The sequence below is a fragment of the Lagopus muta genome, chromosome 3 (genome assembly GCF_023343835.1).
Source record: "Lagopus muta isolate bLagMut1 chromosome 3, bLagMut1 primary, whole genome shotgun sequence".
NCBI lineage: Eukaryota > Metazoa > Chordata > Aves > Galliformes > Phasianidae > Lagopus > Lagopus muta.
Window position 1 is genome coordinate 33,730,009 of NC_064435.1, and position 19,535 is coordinate 33,749,543.

The window sequence follows — 19,535 nt, forward strand, 5'->3', positions numbered from 1 at the left end:
CAAGATTTCAGAGTTCATTTAAAGAATGCTCACTACACCTTTATTTAGGGACTCTTTGAGATCATGTACTTAGTTCACTCTCCCCATGATATACTTTCCATCTCAATTTTTTTCGAGTTTTCTAGGCAGAAATTTTTGCAGGAATGCAAGTATAGACTTGACTGCCTCCCTGTGTGGCATACATTTATTTATGCCACTCCTGACCTGGGGACCTCTGATCTTAGCGTATCTTTGAGTATCGGCTCTCAGAAATCTGAAGAGCTTCTGAAATATCCCAAAGTGAATCCGAGGCATGCAAGGCCAAAACAAATACTGCACCTGCAGCTTTTTTTCCTTCACCCTTTACCAGGATGTGCTCCTTCTTTCCAAGGTCTTTTCCCTTCAGCTACAGCTCTTCAGCTGATGTTGGCCTGATTTGATTTTTTTTGTTGTTGCTCATTAAACCAACATACCTGCTTTGTCTATGAAGTATCCTCTGGGCTTTCCTCCTGCTCATCAGTTTTCAGTTCCCTCCTGAAGACCAGAAGGCTCTACAGGCTTTATCTCGTCCCCTCACAGCTCCCTGCCTATGTGTGAGTGGTAGTGACTTGGTGAGGATGGGGCTCTGCACCTGTGAAGGCCCAGTCACCTGGTGATGGATCTCTGCAAATACTCTGACAGGTTTTTTCAGTATAAATGTAATACGATTTTTGGAGCTTAATTTTCATTATTTGCCAGACTACAGTTTCCCCAGCTGTCTTTTTAGCTATCTAACCTAAGAAAAGAAATATCATCTTCTCTGAGTACTCCCTGTATATCCATTATCTGGGGGAAAAATCCATCTGTTTCATCCAGCAGCATCTATATTTGAAACACTCAACCTTACTTATCTTTAGCTCATTCTTTTCTGTCAGGAACTTCTGCCTGAAATGCTGTTTGTTTTTGCTCTATCAGAGAGTTCTCCTCTTTCAGCCTCTTTCTTCAGTACTTCATTCATCAGCCTCCCAACAGCAAGAGCCACTAGTGCAAATGCAGAATCTGTTTTATCCATAGGTTGTTTTTTTTCTTCTTCCAAATACTGTTACTGCCATTTGAAGTTTCCATGCCATAGTCACACCTATCTATGTCTAGGTTCTGCTGCTACTCAGCAACCTCCCTCCACTCCACAGCTGGTTCAGTTTTGAACCTCATTTCAGCAGCCATCTTGCATCCCACTGAGTTTCTGCATCTCTCCAAGACATCCGTGCTACTGAAAACAGTTCACCAATTCTGAGGGGTAGGAAAATAAAGCAGCAGTGAACACTGCCAACAAGACTGGGCCTTCAGTTGTGATATTTTGGTGTTGGCTTTTTCTAATGGATAAAACCTAAGCCAATGCCAAAAAAGATGGAGTGCAATACCATTGTATCACCACAATGAGGCATGTGATGCATTGTTTTAAAAACAGCTGTAGCAAACTAGTTCTGTGCTATGCAGTGTTGCTTCCTTTTCATTTGGCACATAGTGGATTTTCCCCAAGTTCTACTCAACATTACTGTTGTTAAGAGAAGGTCCTTTCCTATGATGTAATAATTTCATGATGGAAAAAAAAAAAAAGAAAAAAAAAGAAAAAAAAGAAGATACTTCTGGTTTTCCTTTTCCAAAAGGAAAAAAAAAAAAACACCCTTATATATTGTATTACTTCCTTTCTGCAATTTCAGTTATTCAGCTACAACTTCCTAACTATTCATGATCGTAGGAAGGCAATAATTACTTTTCTTGTGCTTGCAGCTATTCATTTTCACAGTGTGAATGCATTTTGATAAAATAAAGGTAACTAAAGCTGCCTTGTGTTGCGGTAGGGACTTTCCAGTGACACTGCTGGTGAAGGCCTTTGTGCTGCTGGGTGTGTGAAGATCACTCACATTTTTGTTCTAGCATATTACTTGTCCTGGGGAAGAAATCCTGCATTATATTTTAGCAGTCCACTCCTGAGTGATGATGTTGAACCAAGAAGTTGTATCTCTAAATTCCACTAAGATCTGCATAATCATGTCTGGCTTCTTCGCACAAGATGCTGCTTTTGCTAGAGTGGTCCAGTTCACACTGGGACATTCTTTAACATGTCAGTCATATTCTTGTCCCTCTGCCTCTTTTCTGTTTCAGTGTAATCTCCATTTCCATCCTTAAGTAGAGGCATAAACAAGCTCTTGGTATCCTGCAGGTCCTTCTGTTTTGTAAACTTTTCAGTGAGCTCTCTTCTGAGTTCTGCAGAGTAGTTGCAGCACACCATTAAATTTCTTTGTTGTTTCTGGATTCCTTCTGTTAGCTATATTTTCTGTATATTGCCAAAGAGGAAGAAATATATTTTTTTAAAATAAACAAAGAAACAAGCAAATAATTGTTTCAGGTTACAGGCACAATTCAAGCTTTGACCTTTAAAGTTGGACTCTGCTATAAGATGTTTGGTTCTAGATACTCATTTGTGTCTTCTCCTTAGTAACGGGCTTCACTCTGCCTGTGATCTGAGTGCCAAAGCACGGCACTAGTAGTAAAAAGGAAAATAGAAATTAAAAGATCTACTGTTTCCAACTACAAAGACGAAGAAAACAACTGACTTGCCAAACTGATAAAATGGCCGTGAGTGCCTGAATGGTGGATTACAGTATTGCCTTGCTAAAATGTAAGAAGTACAGAGAATAGTAAAACATTGCACATTACCACCAGAAGGATGTTTTAACTGATGACTTCCTAAATGGATAGAAGAGCTCATCCTGCTTTATCAGGAGTGGTTTGATATGATTTCTGTTAGAACAGCAATAGAGCCAATTCCTGTGCTAAAATAGTAACAGGTTAATTCAGCATGAATGTTAAATTCAAAACCAGAAATAACATAAGCTCACTGTTACCTTCAATTTAATAACAATTAATTGGGGAACAGGAAATCGTTACTAAGCTCACACACAGTTTCAGAGTTTTCCTCAATCCTGTCTCCTTGCTTTGTCCTTCTGAGTAAATCCCCTTGCTTTATTAAAAGCACAACTGTATCCTAAATCCATTTTAAACTCCTGCATTTTATTGCCTTGGCTGTTTTGTTTACTTCATCCCCCGAATTAAATTTCATATGGACCAGATCCTCAGCCAACCTAAACTGGCACAGGTCTATCAGCAACCACCACTCTCTGCTGATCCAGATGATTGAGCCCCCTCCTATTAATCACCAGTCGTTTCCCCCATCCCCCAGGCAGATTGCTTGCATGTTGTTGGCAGGGTTCCTGCATCATCTGTTCATTCACTAATAACTCTATTCAGCATTTATTGGGCCAGCCCTGCTCTCTGCACATTCAGCAGCAAAGCTGCTATTGATTGCATGATGGGAAAGCAGAATCAAGTTCTATGAAGTAGCATCACTTTGTATTCTGAGAGCTCACTGCAAACTACAATGCAGTTAATTCACTAATGGCTTATATTCCTTTTGCTTGTGCCACGGTGAGGAGAAAACGTTTCAACACTGTTAGGAGGGCCTCATGATCATTATTTGGAAGATTTGAGAGTCACGTTCCAAACGATGAGCTGTGTGCTGTGCTCCAGGAGCAGCACACCTTGGTGCTCATAAGGCATGTTGCCAAAGGCCTCCGAGCTAAGGGAGGTAAGGTTGTGCAGCCTGTGTTGCCTTATTATGTGTATCAAATAAAATTGCCAGATATAAATGTACTGTGAAGGACAAAATAATTTCAGGAACAAGGATGTGATCTCATACCAGTTTCTAGTACCTGTACTCTTGCTTTCTGTGAAAAAGAAAGCTGTACCAGGTCCATTATATTTTAAATGAGATGGTACTCAAAAAGGTCAACCAAATTAAGATAAACCATATATGCTTTAAAGAACAGAATTGGATGATTGATATATTTGGCTCTAGATCAATTTTAAGATATAAAAGTTTGAAAAGTATTGCTGGGAACTGTAAAACCAAAGTTTCTCATAGTATTTCATCAATGATGGCAGCTACTAAAATGATACAGAGTAGCTTTAAAAAATGAAAGGATGCTCAACATTTTGTAGTCTGTGTTTTGTTTTGTTTTTAAGTGGTGATTCTTTTATCTAACAAGAAAAAAGATATCCTTCACAGAATTTAAAACACATTAAACATGAAAAGGTATTAAAATGTTTTCATTATGTCACTTTTTGCAGATTTGGAAAAGTTCTGAAATTTTTCAATTTTTCAAAATTTTTCAAAATTTCAATTTTTCAAAGGCAATTCATGTGATTTTTAAGGAATGTATTGCCTTAAATTAATGAATTATCTGTAGTTATTTTAAGGAATGATTTTATAAAGTGTTTTGTAGAGTTCATTCTTCCAGCGTTCTAGTTTACAGTACATTATATATAACACTCCAGTGTAACAAAATGCATAATTGCAGATGTAATTTGCAGTGAAATAATAGCATACATAGTGAGAGGTACAAGCAATATGCCAGTTCCATTGCCTCTGTCACATATATGCTCATCACAAAAACACAAGCTGAGCTGTATTTGTTAACACTGGCTAAAAAAAAAGAAAAACATTAAAAAGTCAAGGAAGTGATGTGTGGTGACTTTTTTCCCTCCCTGACCAAATTTCTTCTCCCTGAAATAGGCCTGATAAAGAAGTTTCATTTCCCTAGAGTCCCATTTTGGAGCACACCTTCGTTCAGTTTTCACTGCAGTAACAGAGTCAGACATGTTTAACATTCGTGCTTACCTTATAGGCTTTTAATCCTGCTAAGATTTAAGTGTGTGGCAATACACAGAGCAGCCCTGCTTCAGTATGTGTTTTTGGCATGCAGAACATCAATGAAACAGAGCCTTTGTTTTCATAATCATTATTTCTGAGTAACCATTGCTTTCAGTTTTGATGAAATTACTCTTTTTTTCTATAGCTGAAGTTCCCTGAACACCATTACTATTATCCAGATGTATTTGTAGCCTTTCTGTCGCTTCCTTAATACACAGAAATTGAATTTAAATGCCATACCTTTCCGGCTAAGAATCTGGGAAATTGATGGCAAAGGTGCCCTGAGACTTGTGACATCTGCATTGGCCAGAGATACTTTTTCCAGTATCCCCATGGCTGCAGCAAACTGCTTTCAAAAACCTGCTGTCCTCTACTTCTCCGCTGTGATAACCTTGCCCTAATTCAACATCTCATCCCACTGCATGACAGAGGGTAATGAACAAGTAATGAAGAGTCTCATTTGGCCCTCAGTAAAGAAAAAAACAACATTCACACTCCTCAAGGAATAAATTCCAGCCCCAGAAAAATCCAGTGGTATAGGCATTTTGTGCAGACATCCCATAGAAGGCATCCATCAGTCCCAGTGGCAGTGTCAATAATCCAACCAGCTGCATGGATTGGAGCCCAGAAGTATTGAAATCCTGCAGTTTGCACCGTTCCCTAGCACTTGTCAATTGAAAAGCTTTTAGCTTACTTTATCTCAGAACAACTTTCCCAATTGTGCCCCAAACACATTTCCTCTGGTATCCTGAGGGCTAGAAATACTGCAGGCCAGAATCACGGCAGCTGGAGGAGAGAAGTAATCCTGTTTTCTCTCAGAACCCAGTGGCAATGTGCTGGGCTTTCCAGCTGTCAGTGAAGCACTTCATTCCATGTCTTACAGAATCAAGACTTAAACTGTGAAGTTTGATGCCTAGCTATAAGCAGAGACAGTTTTTGCCACAGCAAGCTTTCTGAAAATGGTAAGGGGCTCTACTGATGGCAAACAGAACCACTGAAGAGCTTCTCATTTTCCTATCTAGACTTTCTCCACTAACCTTCATACCTGAGATTCTCCAAAATCACAGGGTTTTCTAAATTGTAAAGGAATAAGATGCCTGTGTTGATGATTTTGAACATAGTAAATTACTCTAAATGCAACAAAATCTTACACAGAGTGAGCCTTAAATTCTTTTTAGAGATGCTTTGACCTCACCATCATTACCTTATGGAAGCTAAACAAGCTTCCTCAGTTAAGGACCTGTTCCACAGTCTCTCAACCTATGTAAAGAAACACTGTGTACTTTTTTGTTTCTATGGAATGTGAGTTGTATTTTCTTAGCTATTGAAAGGAACAGAGAAGCAGAGAGGATATGGTCTTTTGAAGACCTTTTTTATGTGTACACATGCTCCCTTTAATCACGTTTCCAAGAATATGTCAGGCTTTCATGTACAGCTCTAGGAATGACAGAAGGGAGGAAGATCAGGCCACTATGCGGCCAAAGGCTGAGTGACCATTTAGCCAGTCACCATATTAAACCTGGAAATTATTTTTGGTGTGGAAACTACTTTATTCGGCTTATCTTCTTTAGGCTCTTCAGACATACCAGACTGATCCTGCCATGAAAAAGATGCTAACTCAGCTGTATTTCTATGTCATGCCTGTATTTAATGTGGATGGATACCATTATAGCTGGACAAATGTAAGTACTATCACTAGTATTACTCAAAAAATTATTCAGACAGGAAGACTGAAAGCTTATTAAGCCATTCAAAGGTGACTTTCTGTATAATCTCACTCATCACTCTGTATCATGCAAAATCGAAGTAAATTAATTCAGTTAAAATATAATACTGGAAAAGATTACTGGGTTGAGCTTTTGTGTGTGTTTGTTTATGAACAGAGAGATTTCTGCCAAAATACAGCAATACTACTAATTAACTATTTTAAAACTTACCTTAGGATCGGTTCTGGAGAAAAACAAGATCAAAGAACTCCAGGTTTTGGTGTCATGGGGTTGATGCTAATCGCAACTGGAAAGTGAAATGGTGCGGTAAGTCTGGAAATACTTTGGTCCAGCAGTTCAGATTACCCTGTATTTAATTATCCAACACAGTAAGTAGGTTAGGTCACATCTGTTGTGAAGTGTTCTCTTTTCCATTGTCAAAATTGAAGCTTCTTTCTCATAACACCATGAGGCAGGGCTTAAATGTTCCTTCTATCTTAAGGAAAAAAAAAAAAAGTCCTAAACTTTGGAAAAAAGTATCTCATCAGAAAAAGAGTGTTTATGGTATGTGTGGCAAGATTTAAAAACTGCACGTACAGAGCTATTCTGTAGGTCTGCAATATAACTCATTCAAAGCTCAGTATTGAGTTTGGCCCATCACATTTCAGAATCTACCTGACTACAACTTTAGGGAACATTTCAGATTTGTTTTATTTAATTTATCTAAACTCTGAGATGAACTTAGTTTTGGAAACAAATTTGCTTTGTTGGCCTCATAGAGAAATGTCTGAAAACATTTTAAGGCTATTATTGTTAGTGATTTGATGAAGAAAGAAGATGCTTTTACATGTATGGAGATCCATTTTAAAGCTCCTAGAATTTCTGCAAATACTTTCATAAAAACTGACCATCAACCCATCACCACCATGCCCACTAACCATGTTCCCAGATGCCACACACCTACACATTTCTTGAAATCCTCCAGGGACAGTGATTCCACCACCTCCCTGGGCAGCCTCTTCCAATGCATCACCGCTCTTTGGAGAAGAAATCTTTCCTAATATCCAACCTGAACCTCCCCTATCACAACCTCCTTTCAGGTAGTTTGTAGTGAGATGGGTGTCACCCTTTTCTATCAACTACTAAACTTGTATCTGTTTGCAGTAAAGAGAAAACAGACATGGAAGCAGTTACAGTTGTTAGATGAGAAATTCTCTTACAGAATATAGCCCTGCTACCATGATCTTCAAAGCAACTTTATGCTGCAAAAATAATGTAAAAATGAACCAAACTCCTACATCACTGTTACCATCTTTTAACTAAGCACATCAGTCACAGCTGGAGGTATTTTGGGGACATATGTTTACTATTCAGAAGACAGCCAGCAGCTTAATTGGAATGAACATTCTTTTACATAGTCTTCAGAGCCGTATTATAGAAACCTATCAGTGGGATATTAATATTCACACTGTGTATTTTCTTTCTAGTCCTAATTAATCTTTTTTTGGTTCAAGTCATTCTTCTCCTCCCTCTCCCCTATCTCCTGTATTAAAAATTCTCTCCTGTATTAAAACACTCCCACTCCCAAAAAAGTATTTAAACTCAAACATTCTTTGCTGAGTCCCAGTAATGCTTATTCATTTTTTGATAAAAGAAAAAGAGTTTTTCCAGGCTGAGTGAAACTATAACAATACACACACATTGTGTGTTTCAATCCACTGCTTGTTGCATTTCTTCCCTGCACTACACATGAAAGACAGGTCCTCGCTCTTTAAAAAATAAAAATTCTTCCAGGGTTGCTCACCATCCCACTAAGCACATGCCCTGCTTCCTGCACCAGACCCCAAATTCCACCTTACTCTCTATTTCAGCAGAGAATAAAGAGCTCTTTCATGGCCAGGGCTGACTGGTGCTCAGAAGATCCTCACCCGGAGCCCGTGTTCTCATTAATGTAACACTAAATGAAGCAGAGAAGAATCTGGATCATATCACACTTTGAGACTTGTATAATCGTGATGCATTTAAAATTTAATCCTGCACACACCTGTAAAAATCCTTTAATACAGTTCACTCGTACCTAGAGTTCGCAGGAAGGCTTGATCTTCCCACTGGGCTCCCAGCAAAGCCACGCAGATCCACTTGGAAAAGATAGCATAGCATCTCCTTTGGTCTCCTCTTCCCATCTAGTGCAGGGATTTGATGTAAGCTTTATGATATTGCTTCTGTATTCCCTAGGGGCTGAAAAAAGGGTTATATCACTTATTGTGACAAATGTCACTGCAGCCCCCTGTGCCTAAAATAGCACACAGAAATTGCAGCCAGGCCTAGGTGAATACTGACTGCAAGATCTCTGGGGTACAGATGCTCTCTGATATACATATGTGCAGTAACTAGCACAATGGTTTAACGTTCTTGAGATAAATCACAGAATCATAGAATCATAGAATATCCCGAGCTGGAAGGGATCCATAATGATCATCGAGTCCAACTCCTGAAGCAACAGGTTATGAGACAACCTGGAAGGGGAAAGGACAACAAGTCATTGTTTTGCATGGCAGAAGACTATTCTGTGCCTTGCAATCAGTCCACAAGATCACAAATTTAAAATCAGTAATTAGTTACAAAGAATTAAATCAGTTCATATGGCAAATCCAATGAAGAAGTTTGCATCCAAAGTTCCCAAGAGAGAAATAGTAGGAGTAAAAGTTTCCAGTATATCCCAATTTCCAGTGCACCTCATTGATCACTGATGACAGAGCTCCACTATGGCAGGGGAAGTGGCTGCAAGGAAGTTTAAGAATCATGCTCCAGTCATCTGTACACCCAGTCTTGCTTCTGTAGCCAATCCGATTTTGTTTTACCAGTCTCTGCACACCTTTCTTTTGCATCTTTGATTTCATGAGGTATATCAGAGGATACCTGCCCTCCCCCAGGTACCAAAATAAGGCAGTATGATGACATTTTGTGCACTTCCATTTTCTTCTAGTGACTGTAACTCTGAAATTTCACAGGAGTTGATAGCACTGTTTCTTTTTTTCCCCTTCTTGTTACTTTAAAAGAACTTTCAGTATGAAAATTGAGGATATCCTTACACTGTCCATGGGCACCATTGAAACTTGGCCTCTTTACCATCAGCCACCTTCACTCAAGAAAAAGCATTAACTACAGCTTGGATTGCAAGTGGCTCATGATAGTAGGCTGAACATACAGAGAACCTTTTCTTCACTAGAAGTTACTAAACTGAGTCATATTTTACTACTGGGTCATTTAACAGTAAGCTTGCAGGATTATGCTGTTTATTAAGAAGGAGGCTCGTTTTCATGGTTCAGCATACAACACTGCTATGGGAGATGAAGCATCCATTAAAAAAAAAAAAAAAAAAGCAGTGGCTCTGCAGGCTCTGTGAAATAGCTTTCCTTTAGCTATATTATCTGACAAGACATCGAGGCAGGGTGCTCTTGAGATTTGGATGACATGTTGGCCATCTGTTCTGCAGGGAGGAGACCATCTGCCCTCAATATAACACTCCCATATCCACTGCTGTGTAAGCACTAATACCTTTTGATATCCTCACCTGTGGCCATTGAATGATAGCCTCATTTTTCATATTACAAATGAAGGTGCAGCATAGGATACTTTCACTTTAATTTTCTTTTTTTTTTTTGCATTAGGATGATTGCATAACCTCGTTCTATTTCATATTATTATGCATTCTCACTCTCACTGCTCTTTTCTTATTATTTGAAGATGGAAGTACTTACTATACAAAGGAAAGCTAATAAAACACTGCTTTTGTAAGTCCCTGATGGCACAAGAGAATGTCACAAACAAACTATTATTATTCTGCAGGTCAAAGTAAAACGTGGCATTTTGAAATCACAGTGGATAAAAGAGTAGCATGGATTTGCATAAAAATTGTTCTTTTAGGCCCAGGCCCTCAGCTGTAAATGAGACAGTGGCTTAGAACCAGAATTGTTAGATGATAAAGGAGCCACTGCTATGTCTTCTTTTCTGAGTTTCATCTTTCACTACCTCATGGGATACTACATGTAGGCTTTGCTTCTGTGGCTTACTGCCACCTGAGCAGGATGATGTGGTGAAAGAAATCCTCACAATTGAACCCCTGCCCCTTTTTGAAAGAAAAATAAGCCCTGTGCAAGCTGAGATGATTTCTAATTTAGCTAACCGAGCAATCTTCCATGCATCACATCATTTTTTTTCTCATAGGGTTTGTAAGAGTAAAAATAGTCAGGGAATTTATCCTGTTTTAAACCAGTCTGTAAGGTAATGCATGTTGAGGTTAGCTACCTCACTGTAGCTATCACTTTATGAGTTCATAAACGAAACTACTCTTAGAGGCTGGATTTGTCCTGGCAGTGACTAGTGATGGGGGCTCAGGTCTCTGATTTCAAATAAACCAACTGAAACCTTGAAATGGTTTTAACACGATCTTCATGCTGGAATGCTATGTAGAGTGCCCCTCGTATGGAAAGTTACTGAAGAAAATACTGAAGAAAAGTGAGGTCAGACTCCCCTTTTTCTGATGGATTAAAAGCATGACCTCTGGGAAGCATTGTATGGAGCTGGCCACTTGGCCACTTGGTGCGTCTACTAGATGAGCAGATTGCTGTACTGAGGTCCCACTGGCTCATGCCCATCAGTCACATGAAAGCAATTTGTTTATTGCTTTTCATGCTTTTGCACACAGGTCACTCGGGCTGACCCTCAGAAATTCACTGTGATTGTTCACCATCAGCTTTCTCATTCCATTCTAGATGAAGGGGCCTCACTTCACCCTTGCGATGACACCTACTGTGGTCCCTTCCCTGAGTCTGAGCCTGAAGTAAAGGCTGTTGCTCATTTTCTTCGCAAACATCGCAAACAAATAAAAGCCTACTTGTCCTTCCATGCATACGCACAGATGTTGCTGTACCCTTATTCTTACAAATATGCAACTATTCCAAACTTCAGCTGTGTGGTAAGTACGTTAGCGCTGGGGAGAACACAATTCACCATATAGCATTTTTTGATACCGTTTTGTTCTGGGAGCAGAGTTGTTCCATCCATGCTCTTCACTTATTTAATACATAGCAGTATGAATGCTGGATCTGCTTGCAATCTCGTTTCTGATTATATAACCTTCACTTGAATGAGTCAGCAGTAATTTGATTAAAATGGTATAGTGCCTTCCATCCATCAGTTCCTGCAAATTACCTGATAGCATAAATCCCTGGGTTTTAATCATAGGTATTATCATTTTATTTAATTTTATTTAATTAACAGTAAGAAGAATTATGTAGTTAAGTACTCGGGCATCTATCTGGAATTCTGTCTGTTCATGCTTAGAACAGAAACACAAATCTGAGTGTGATTTGTCTCTCAGAACAGAGTGACAAATCTGAGGCACAAAGAAGATTGTCTTCAATTTTATGACCAAAAAATAAAATTAAAGTGGTTTACATTGATCCATTAGAAGAGAAATCTGGTAGATTTCACTAAAAATAAAGCTTCTGTTGCTTTGTGTATCAGGTATAGTGTTTTCAGCACTTTACAACAAGCAGTTAATTAACATCAAGTGCTTTGGAGCTTTTGTCTATTAGGAGAATAAATTAATAGTGTGGATTTTGATGCAAGCCCATTGATCTATGAATACATACAATTCATGTATTCCATGCTCATCCAAATGCAGGAAAGCTATTCACCCTGACTGCAGTTAGCCAGCCTCCTCTGCACAAAACCCTCCCTTTAGCCCATTCTCCTAGGAAAGCATTGCTTATCCTTCACTTGCTGTTTGCTCCTGCTAACAGGCACCCATTGCAGCAATCAGTAGCAAGCCCCCTTCTTTTGCCCTTCAATTCTTGGTAAAATTACATTGTCCATACATCTCTCATTTTGGTCTTGAAAGTTACGGTGACATTTAGCTTACCAGTTTAAGCTTGTTTACTTCAAAAAGAGCTTAACTGCATCTTAGATTTATCCTGTGCAGAATAAATGATGTGTTAGTCCCTGGAGACTCACTGAAGTTTCACTCTGCTGCCCTCTGAGGAGGCTGAGCAGCAAGCACTGCACAAACTGAGTTTTTTGTTGGTTTATTTCTGTTACGACACTTAATTGCATGAGTTACCAAAATTTCTACTTTGTGATATCATTCTTGGGAAACAGAGAAAATCAGAAGTTAGCTATGCAGTCAGTGAAGCTAAAAATATAAGATCCTTGGGGACTGACTGTGAATAAATCCGTGAACCTTGTTTTTATTCTTCCTTCTCCACCCTTTTTTGGGGAGTAGCAAAGGGAAAGAAGAGCCTGCTAACTATTACTTACCAAAAAAAAAAATGTACACTTGAAATTTTAAACCCCAGGATCTCATTTACTTGAAGACCAGCAGGTGCAGGCATTCTGGTTTTTTTTAGAACAGCCAAGATAGAAAAGCACAAAGACGTGGTGTTAGAAACAATCAGCATTTCCTCTGCAAGATGATTGCTGGCTATCAACAACACTCAGACTAAAGTAAGAAAGCAGCAGACAGTGCCATGAAATTCATCCCAAGGAAAAGGAATCTCTAAGGGTTTTCATACACATCGCCAAGTCTTTAATGCACGTTCTTATTGCTTGGTAGCTATTTCCATTCTGAGCAGGGTGACTGTCCCTCAGTGCACACACTCTGACTTTACATCCACAGCTGTTAAACTAAGGGAGCTCATTTCTGATGAGTGCCAAGTGTCCCCTAAGTTTATGAGACCTTGGATCTTTCAAGCTTTGCATCAGCAGGAGTGGTGTGCAGACCTAAAGCAACAAAGAAACAGTTCTGGACAAATGGAAGTACATTTCCATACCAATTCTAAATATGCTGCCAGTATTTTGAATCCATCGTTATTTTTACTACAATGAGGCAAAAAGAACACGGAGGTTGGAATAAGGAACTGAAGTAATTTCCTGTTATTTAGAAAATTCAGTGAAGATGTTAGAGTGAAAATGAATGGAATACTGTTACTTACTAATTCTAAGTTTTAATATTTGCCAACAGCCAAAGGCTCCATCAGCTGGTGGCTCCTTTGAACAATCTTTAATATTTGAAATGTCTCAAATGATGACTTAGGCTGAGGTTTCAGGTTCTCCAGTTCTCTTGCAGAATTACAGTGTGTTGGAAGGTGGCAGTCCCTGTTTCCTGCTGCTGATGGAACAAGCTTTGCTGGTCAACATGGACTCTGTACAGAGGACTCCACATGTACAACAGATAGAGTATTTGGTGTTAACAGAGGGGTGCAATTAATCCCAAGCAAAAGAAAGGTTGTTTCTGTCTGGGTTATATCATTCTGGAGAGCTGTCAGTTACTGTTTAGATTAAAGTGTTCAATTATTTAGAGTTGCTTTGAAAGAGGAGAGCTGTGTACCGATCACAACATGCATATTCTGTTCTAATTTAGGCATAAGTCTCTTATTAACACTCTCCTGAAATCTGTTCTTTTAAGAAGCTTAAAATGTAAATCATACTTTAGGACTGAAGAAAACAAAAAAACAAAACAGCAGGAACATTTATTCACCTAGAGGGTTTTGAATTTCACCTACTGTTTGTTCCCTTTTTTCCTGTGCCGTCATTTGCTGTACTGTTTACAGTGAGATTAAATGACACAGCTGAGCTTGTGTATCTCTTCATAAATATCTGACAGTTCTGAACGGAACTTTCTCCTTTACAGCGCTCAAAGGCTAGTTGGTTAGGTATATTCATGGTATGATCTGCTTGGCACAATGCAGATCAGCAGCACAGTCCCCAGTTTCGGCTGCGTTACCCAGCAGTGGCTGTGAGCAGCAGCCCTCAGGACTAAGAGCCGTGGGGGAACACCCGCCTGCATGCCCTACATACTTGAGTGGGAACTACCCAAGTATTTCTTCACAGTGATTTCAACATGGATCACCCCTTTTCTTTCATTGCTCTGTAAGCCATGCAGGGAGCACTCTCCTTTGTGGCTCTGTTCTCCTTTCCAAGGCATATTTACTGGGACATCTGCCACGGCTGCAGCCTAACAGGATCTGACACCCCCTGGCTCGTCAGGGTTATGTGTGTGCCCTGAGTCACTAAAGTCAAGGCATCCGCACGTGTAAATGGGGAGCAGTCCCAAGGACAGCACTTCTCTCTGCCTCAGGCCTCCCATCACCTTCTCATGCTTGCTATGGGTGAATCAGAAGTTACCCTTCAGCAGTATTTGGCTGCCACATCCCAGCCCTGCACTGACCTCAGCAGGGCAACTTCTCATGGAGGTAGGATGGAAATGAGGGGTGAGCTGAAAACACCAGGCCACATCCTCCAGAACAGAAGTCCTGCACTAAGAAATGAACTGAACAAATCCAGTTTTGCCTAGCGGAGTTTCATAATGGGGTTAAAAAATTGCTCTCTTCTTTGTTAAGAGCAATTCTCATTGTAAAACTAACTGCCTAAAGCCCTGCTTGCTCACCAGTGCCACCAGTGAGTAAAAATAAATGTGGGTTGCTTTATGTTCCGGAATGTCATTTTAAAGCAATTTTCTCTAGCTTGTCTGTTGGAATGGATAAAGATCCAAAACAGGAATGTCTGTACTGGTCAAATCAGATACTAAGCCAGAATTCTGACTCCTGACAATGGCAAAGGACTTGAAGTTCAGAGAAAGTGAATAAACTCAAGGCAGGTACAAAGTAATCCTTTCCAATGCACTCATCCATGTTTGCTGAATAGCAGCGTAAGGACCAAATTCATCAGGACTTGCATAAACTGAAGACTACAGCTCTTCAGTAAATAAAAATACTTAAATACTGCAGCCCACAGAGGTTCAAATTCCAGCAGTTTCTAGCTGCAATGATGTTCTGTATAGGGAGATCACTCTGCATTTTCTAGGTGTCCCGCCTTCACTCTACATTCTACACGATCTTTCTTCTGAGAATACAGTATTCATTTTCCTTTCCAACATTTGCACCTTTTCTTTGTGCTTGCTAGCACTGTTCATTATGACCATCAGAATTTGCCTTGGACCAGGCCTTCTGCATCCAGTTTTACAGAATGCCATAAACCTCCCAAATACAGTGCCTCCTTATGGATCTTGAAATATAGACACTGATTTTCCTTGTACAGTTCTGAATTTGCATTTCTCCAACAGTGGAAATAAATCTCCAAGCCTATGTCATCTGATCCTAAAGGAAGTTAGACCAGTCGTGAATATTCTCCAGTCCATCAGAGATTCAGGAGAAAAGTTTGCCTCTTTCCCTCTTCCCACTCTGCTCACTTAACCACTCTACAGTGTAGTCTTCACTCACACAGTAGAAATGAGGTTTAGCAGACAGGGAAATATATGTGCAGCTGTTGGCAGAAAAATGTTTGCACAGCTTTTATTCTGCCTAAAAATGAGATTCTTTTATCCCACATCTCACATGTTTCCAGCATTCATTGTGTCACTGAATTGGTAAACATACACCTATAACTACAGATATTTAATGGCTGATCATTTACAGTACAGTGAGTTTATATGTGTCATGAAAATACTGAATCAAGTCCTAAGCATGTCAGTAAAAATAAATAATGTATTTCTCGCTTAAAATCACTTTAGATTAGCTGCCATGGGCTTACAGAACAGGGCACTGCACCAGTAGTCAGTGACACATAGCTCAGTTTTCAGCCCCAGTGCAGTATTTAATTCAGAATCTAATTTATGCATTTGTTTTTTCTCCTCCACACAGGAATCTGCGGCCTATAATGCTGTTAATGCTCTTCAGTCTGCCTATGGTGTAAGATACAGATATGGTCCTGCATCCAGCACTTTGTGTGAGTTTCCCTCTGATGCAGGTGTATGACTACCTATAACAAGAAGACCATCTTTGTTATAACAAAGGAAGCAAACACTGTTTAAATGAACTTTGCTCCTGTTGTGCATGGTGAGAAAGGCGGAAGAAGTTTTGTAACTGACTCAGTCAGTTGATTGCAATATGATTAAGCCAACTGATGCAATAAAAGAGATTAAAATGCAATGCATTTGAGAGAAGAAATCCGCCAAGTAGTGTGTTCAGAAAATATAAAAACAGATTTTTCTTTTATGAAAGATCTTTATCAGATATTGCAAATGCACTGCAAAGTTGTGAAGCATTTGGGAGAAAATAATTCAAAGTAGTTTTCATTTTTCACCAATGCTTTCTCTTGCTCTCTGTGCCCTTGTGACAGATACAGCCATTCAGAGAGCTCATTCTAAAATCTAAGATGATCTCTTTAAAACCCAGGTTTCAAATTTCTCAGTGTTTAAATGATGATAACTGACAGCAATGGTATCTGTATGTAAATATCTTTCATTTTTCAGAGATTGATTTCAAATGCACTTTATCCTATAAACAAAATGTCTTTAAAATATGCCCTTGAAATATATAATGACATTTGTCAGACAAGCTCTCCACGCAGACAGGAAAGAGGAAATGATATTAAATAGTTTTCAGAGAAACCTATCATTCTCTTTACTTAAACTATGAGGCCTGTATTCACTTGGCAAAGAGAAGAGACTGAAAAAGTGAGGAACTTAAGTAAATAGCAAGATCTTTCACAAGTAATCTCCTGCATCTCCCTTGCTGTTGCTGTGTTTTGGTTGAGGCTTTACGTGTCACACTTTATCATGGGCCCCCATCTCACAGCACAGTCATCATCTTGTGCTCATTACAGTGCAGTTGTTTGCTGTGTCAAAGGAATAGCACTGTGAGTTAATGCTAGAACTGCACAGAGGAAATCAGGCCGCATGGGAGATGGATCTTTATATAAATGTTAAGTGTCTTGGGTAATCAGCATATGGAGATAACGAAAAGCATAAGAAACACACTTCCTCTGGAAGGTTTGTTAATATTAGACACCACCTATGCAAATGCTCTCATGCTGTAAGGAAGTCATGAGACAATGAGACAGAAATGAAAAGAAATCTTAGAAGAACTTTTAAAAGGAGAATATAGTTTATTTTATCATCTTTCTTCCTTCTCTCTGCTAATGAATTGACTGAAAAAAAGCTAAACTGAGGAGCATGCAAGCAAGTGTCCAGCTGGGAGATCTTTGTGGAAGCAAAGCTTTACTGCACTCACTTGGAGACAAGAACCTTTTGGGGCTTTACACTAAAAGTTCACTTTATTGAATTTTTGCTTTACTCAGAGAAGTCAGTTATTAACTTTTTTCCTGTGAAAATCAAAGGTCTAATCCTGTATTGGGCTGACCACCTTTCACAAGGTTCTGGCCATCTCTGAAGAGTGTTCAGGGTCAGGGAGCAGCAGCTTGAGTTGCAGGTATACTCACAGTGTGCTGTAGATAAAATGCCATGAAAACTTATCTATCTCGCGCTTTCAACATGACCTGCATTGAAATTGGTTTTTTTTTCAGTAGTTGCTGATTCTCTGTTTCAGATGTGAGTTCTGGCAGCTCTATGGACTGGGCCTACAAAAACGGCATCCCATATGCGTTTGCGTTTGAGCTGCGCGACACCGGGCACTTTGGATTTTTACTCCCTGAGACACTGATCAGACCAACCTGCACAGAGACCATGCTTGCAGTTAAAAATATCACTTTTCATCTGCTGAAGAAATGTCACTGAGAGCTATTTCTAGGCTCTGGAACTGAGAATTTTATTTCCAGAATTAATGCCTTTCAGTGAATTTATCATGCTAAGCTTGGCCTATAGAAGCCATAGAAGATAATGGGAAATATGGTATTGTTTCTACTAGGTTCATATGGCTGGAAATGGAAAAAAAGTCCATGAAGTTGATATACTATCTTAGCTATCCATTTGATGTAACATGCTTAGTTCTTTCTCGTGATAGATCTCTGACAGGGACTTCAGTGGGGCAGGCCCAGGGCCACATAAAGATGCCTGAGAGAAAACTCAGTTTCCAGACTGTCCCTGGCCTTACTGCTTTCCCGAACATAAAGACTTCCCTTAGCAGAGTTTCTCAAACCAGGGGATAAAGTTTACATTCATGTACACGCACTCTGCGCCCCAGCATGGGCCTACTTTACTGCTGTATGTCTACAGCAGTAAATGGCAGCGTGGCATAGAGTTCCAGCTGGCTGTGCTACAGGTAGCAAAGCGGCTTTCTTCTGCATGTATGCATTCATATGTATTTGCACTTCTGTGATTTCTTTTCATATAATGTGAGATTTGACCCAGTGTTCACTTTAGCCGTTAAGAAATATCTACTTTCCAACATATACATTGGAATGGGCACATTACCTTTGAAAATGTAACTTTGCTAGAGACACGTAAGAATTATAATGAAATATTATTGAACTATACAGTAGAGCTATATGGAAGGACAGTAGGTGACAAAGCAACTTGCCACAACATGGAGCTTGGAACCAGGCAGGCAACAGGCTCTTTTGGATTTTGCTGTAGTCACCCTGTGTCCACTTCCATCAGCAGAGGATATAGACTTAAACTGCAATTATGGTGCTAAGTGATATTTTATTCATTGGTAACCTTGCAGTGAGTTCTGTGACTATGTGGCTGTTCTTGGAAGTCATATTTTTTGCATGCTTTAAAGGAATTAATAATAGATTCTTAAGTGGGACAGATGTGAAATCAGAAGCTTTACAGCTGAAAGAGAATAAGCACCATGTTGGAAAGAATAATTACGTGAAAAAATGTAACAACTTGTTGGGGTTTTTTGGGTGCTTTTAAAATAGTATTTTTTCATCATATTACATCTGCAAAAGCATATATTTTACTTTATTATTTTTGAGTTTAATCTTTATTATTTTTGAGTTTAATCTTATGCCATAACAATTTAAATAAGATGTATTTGTTAATAAAATCATCAGAGGCTTTTGAAGTATTCTTCGTATTTTATTTCACTGTTATGGTCTTAGTTCATGGATTTAACAATTTTCCTTATTTGTAAAACCCACTGGTCATCTCCCCTTTGCTTATGACCATAATTTATAAATATTTTGAAGGCAGCAAGAGCAACCTTTTGCTGTGTACAAATTCTTGACCAGCAGTTTTGATTGAGTGTAGGTAGTGCTAATTGTCAAGAGTTATTCTGGATTTAGGTAATAAGATCAAACTATTACCAGGACATGTGGGACTGAAGTGAAGGACAGAAGGTGTGAAAGATGCC

General features: G+C 39.2%; 1 protein-coding gene across 1 annotated transcript in view; it reads left to right on the forward strand.

Annotated features, from left to right (window-relative positions):
• CPA6 (carboxypeptidase A6) overlaps positions 1 to 19,223 on the forward strand; it is an 87,464-nt gene extending 68,241 nt beyond the window's left edge. The window contains exons 7-11 of the mRNA XM_048940439.1: positions 6,304 to 6,414; positions 6,675 to 6,765; positions 11,214 to 11,416; positions 16,140 to 16,224; positions 17,826 to 19,223. Of these exons, the coding sequence (XP_048796396.1) occupies positions 6,304 to 6,414; positions 6,675 to 6,765; positions 11,214 to 11,416; positions 16,140 to 16,224; positions 17,826 to 18,013 (678 nt within the window). The 3' untranslated portion in view covers positions 18,014 to 19,223. The remainder of the gene's footprint in view (positions 1 to 6,303; positions 6,415 to 6,674; positions 6,766 to 11,213; positions 11,417 to 16,139; positions 16,225 to 17,825) is intronic.
• The last annotated feature ends 312 nt before the right edge of the window (positions 19,224 to 19,535 follow it).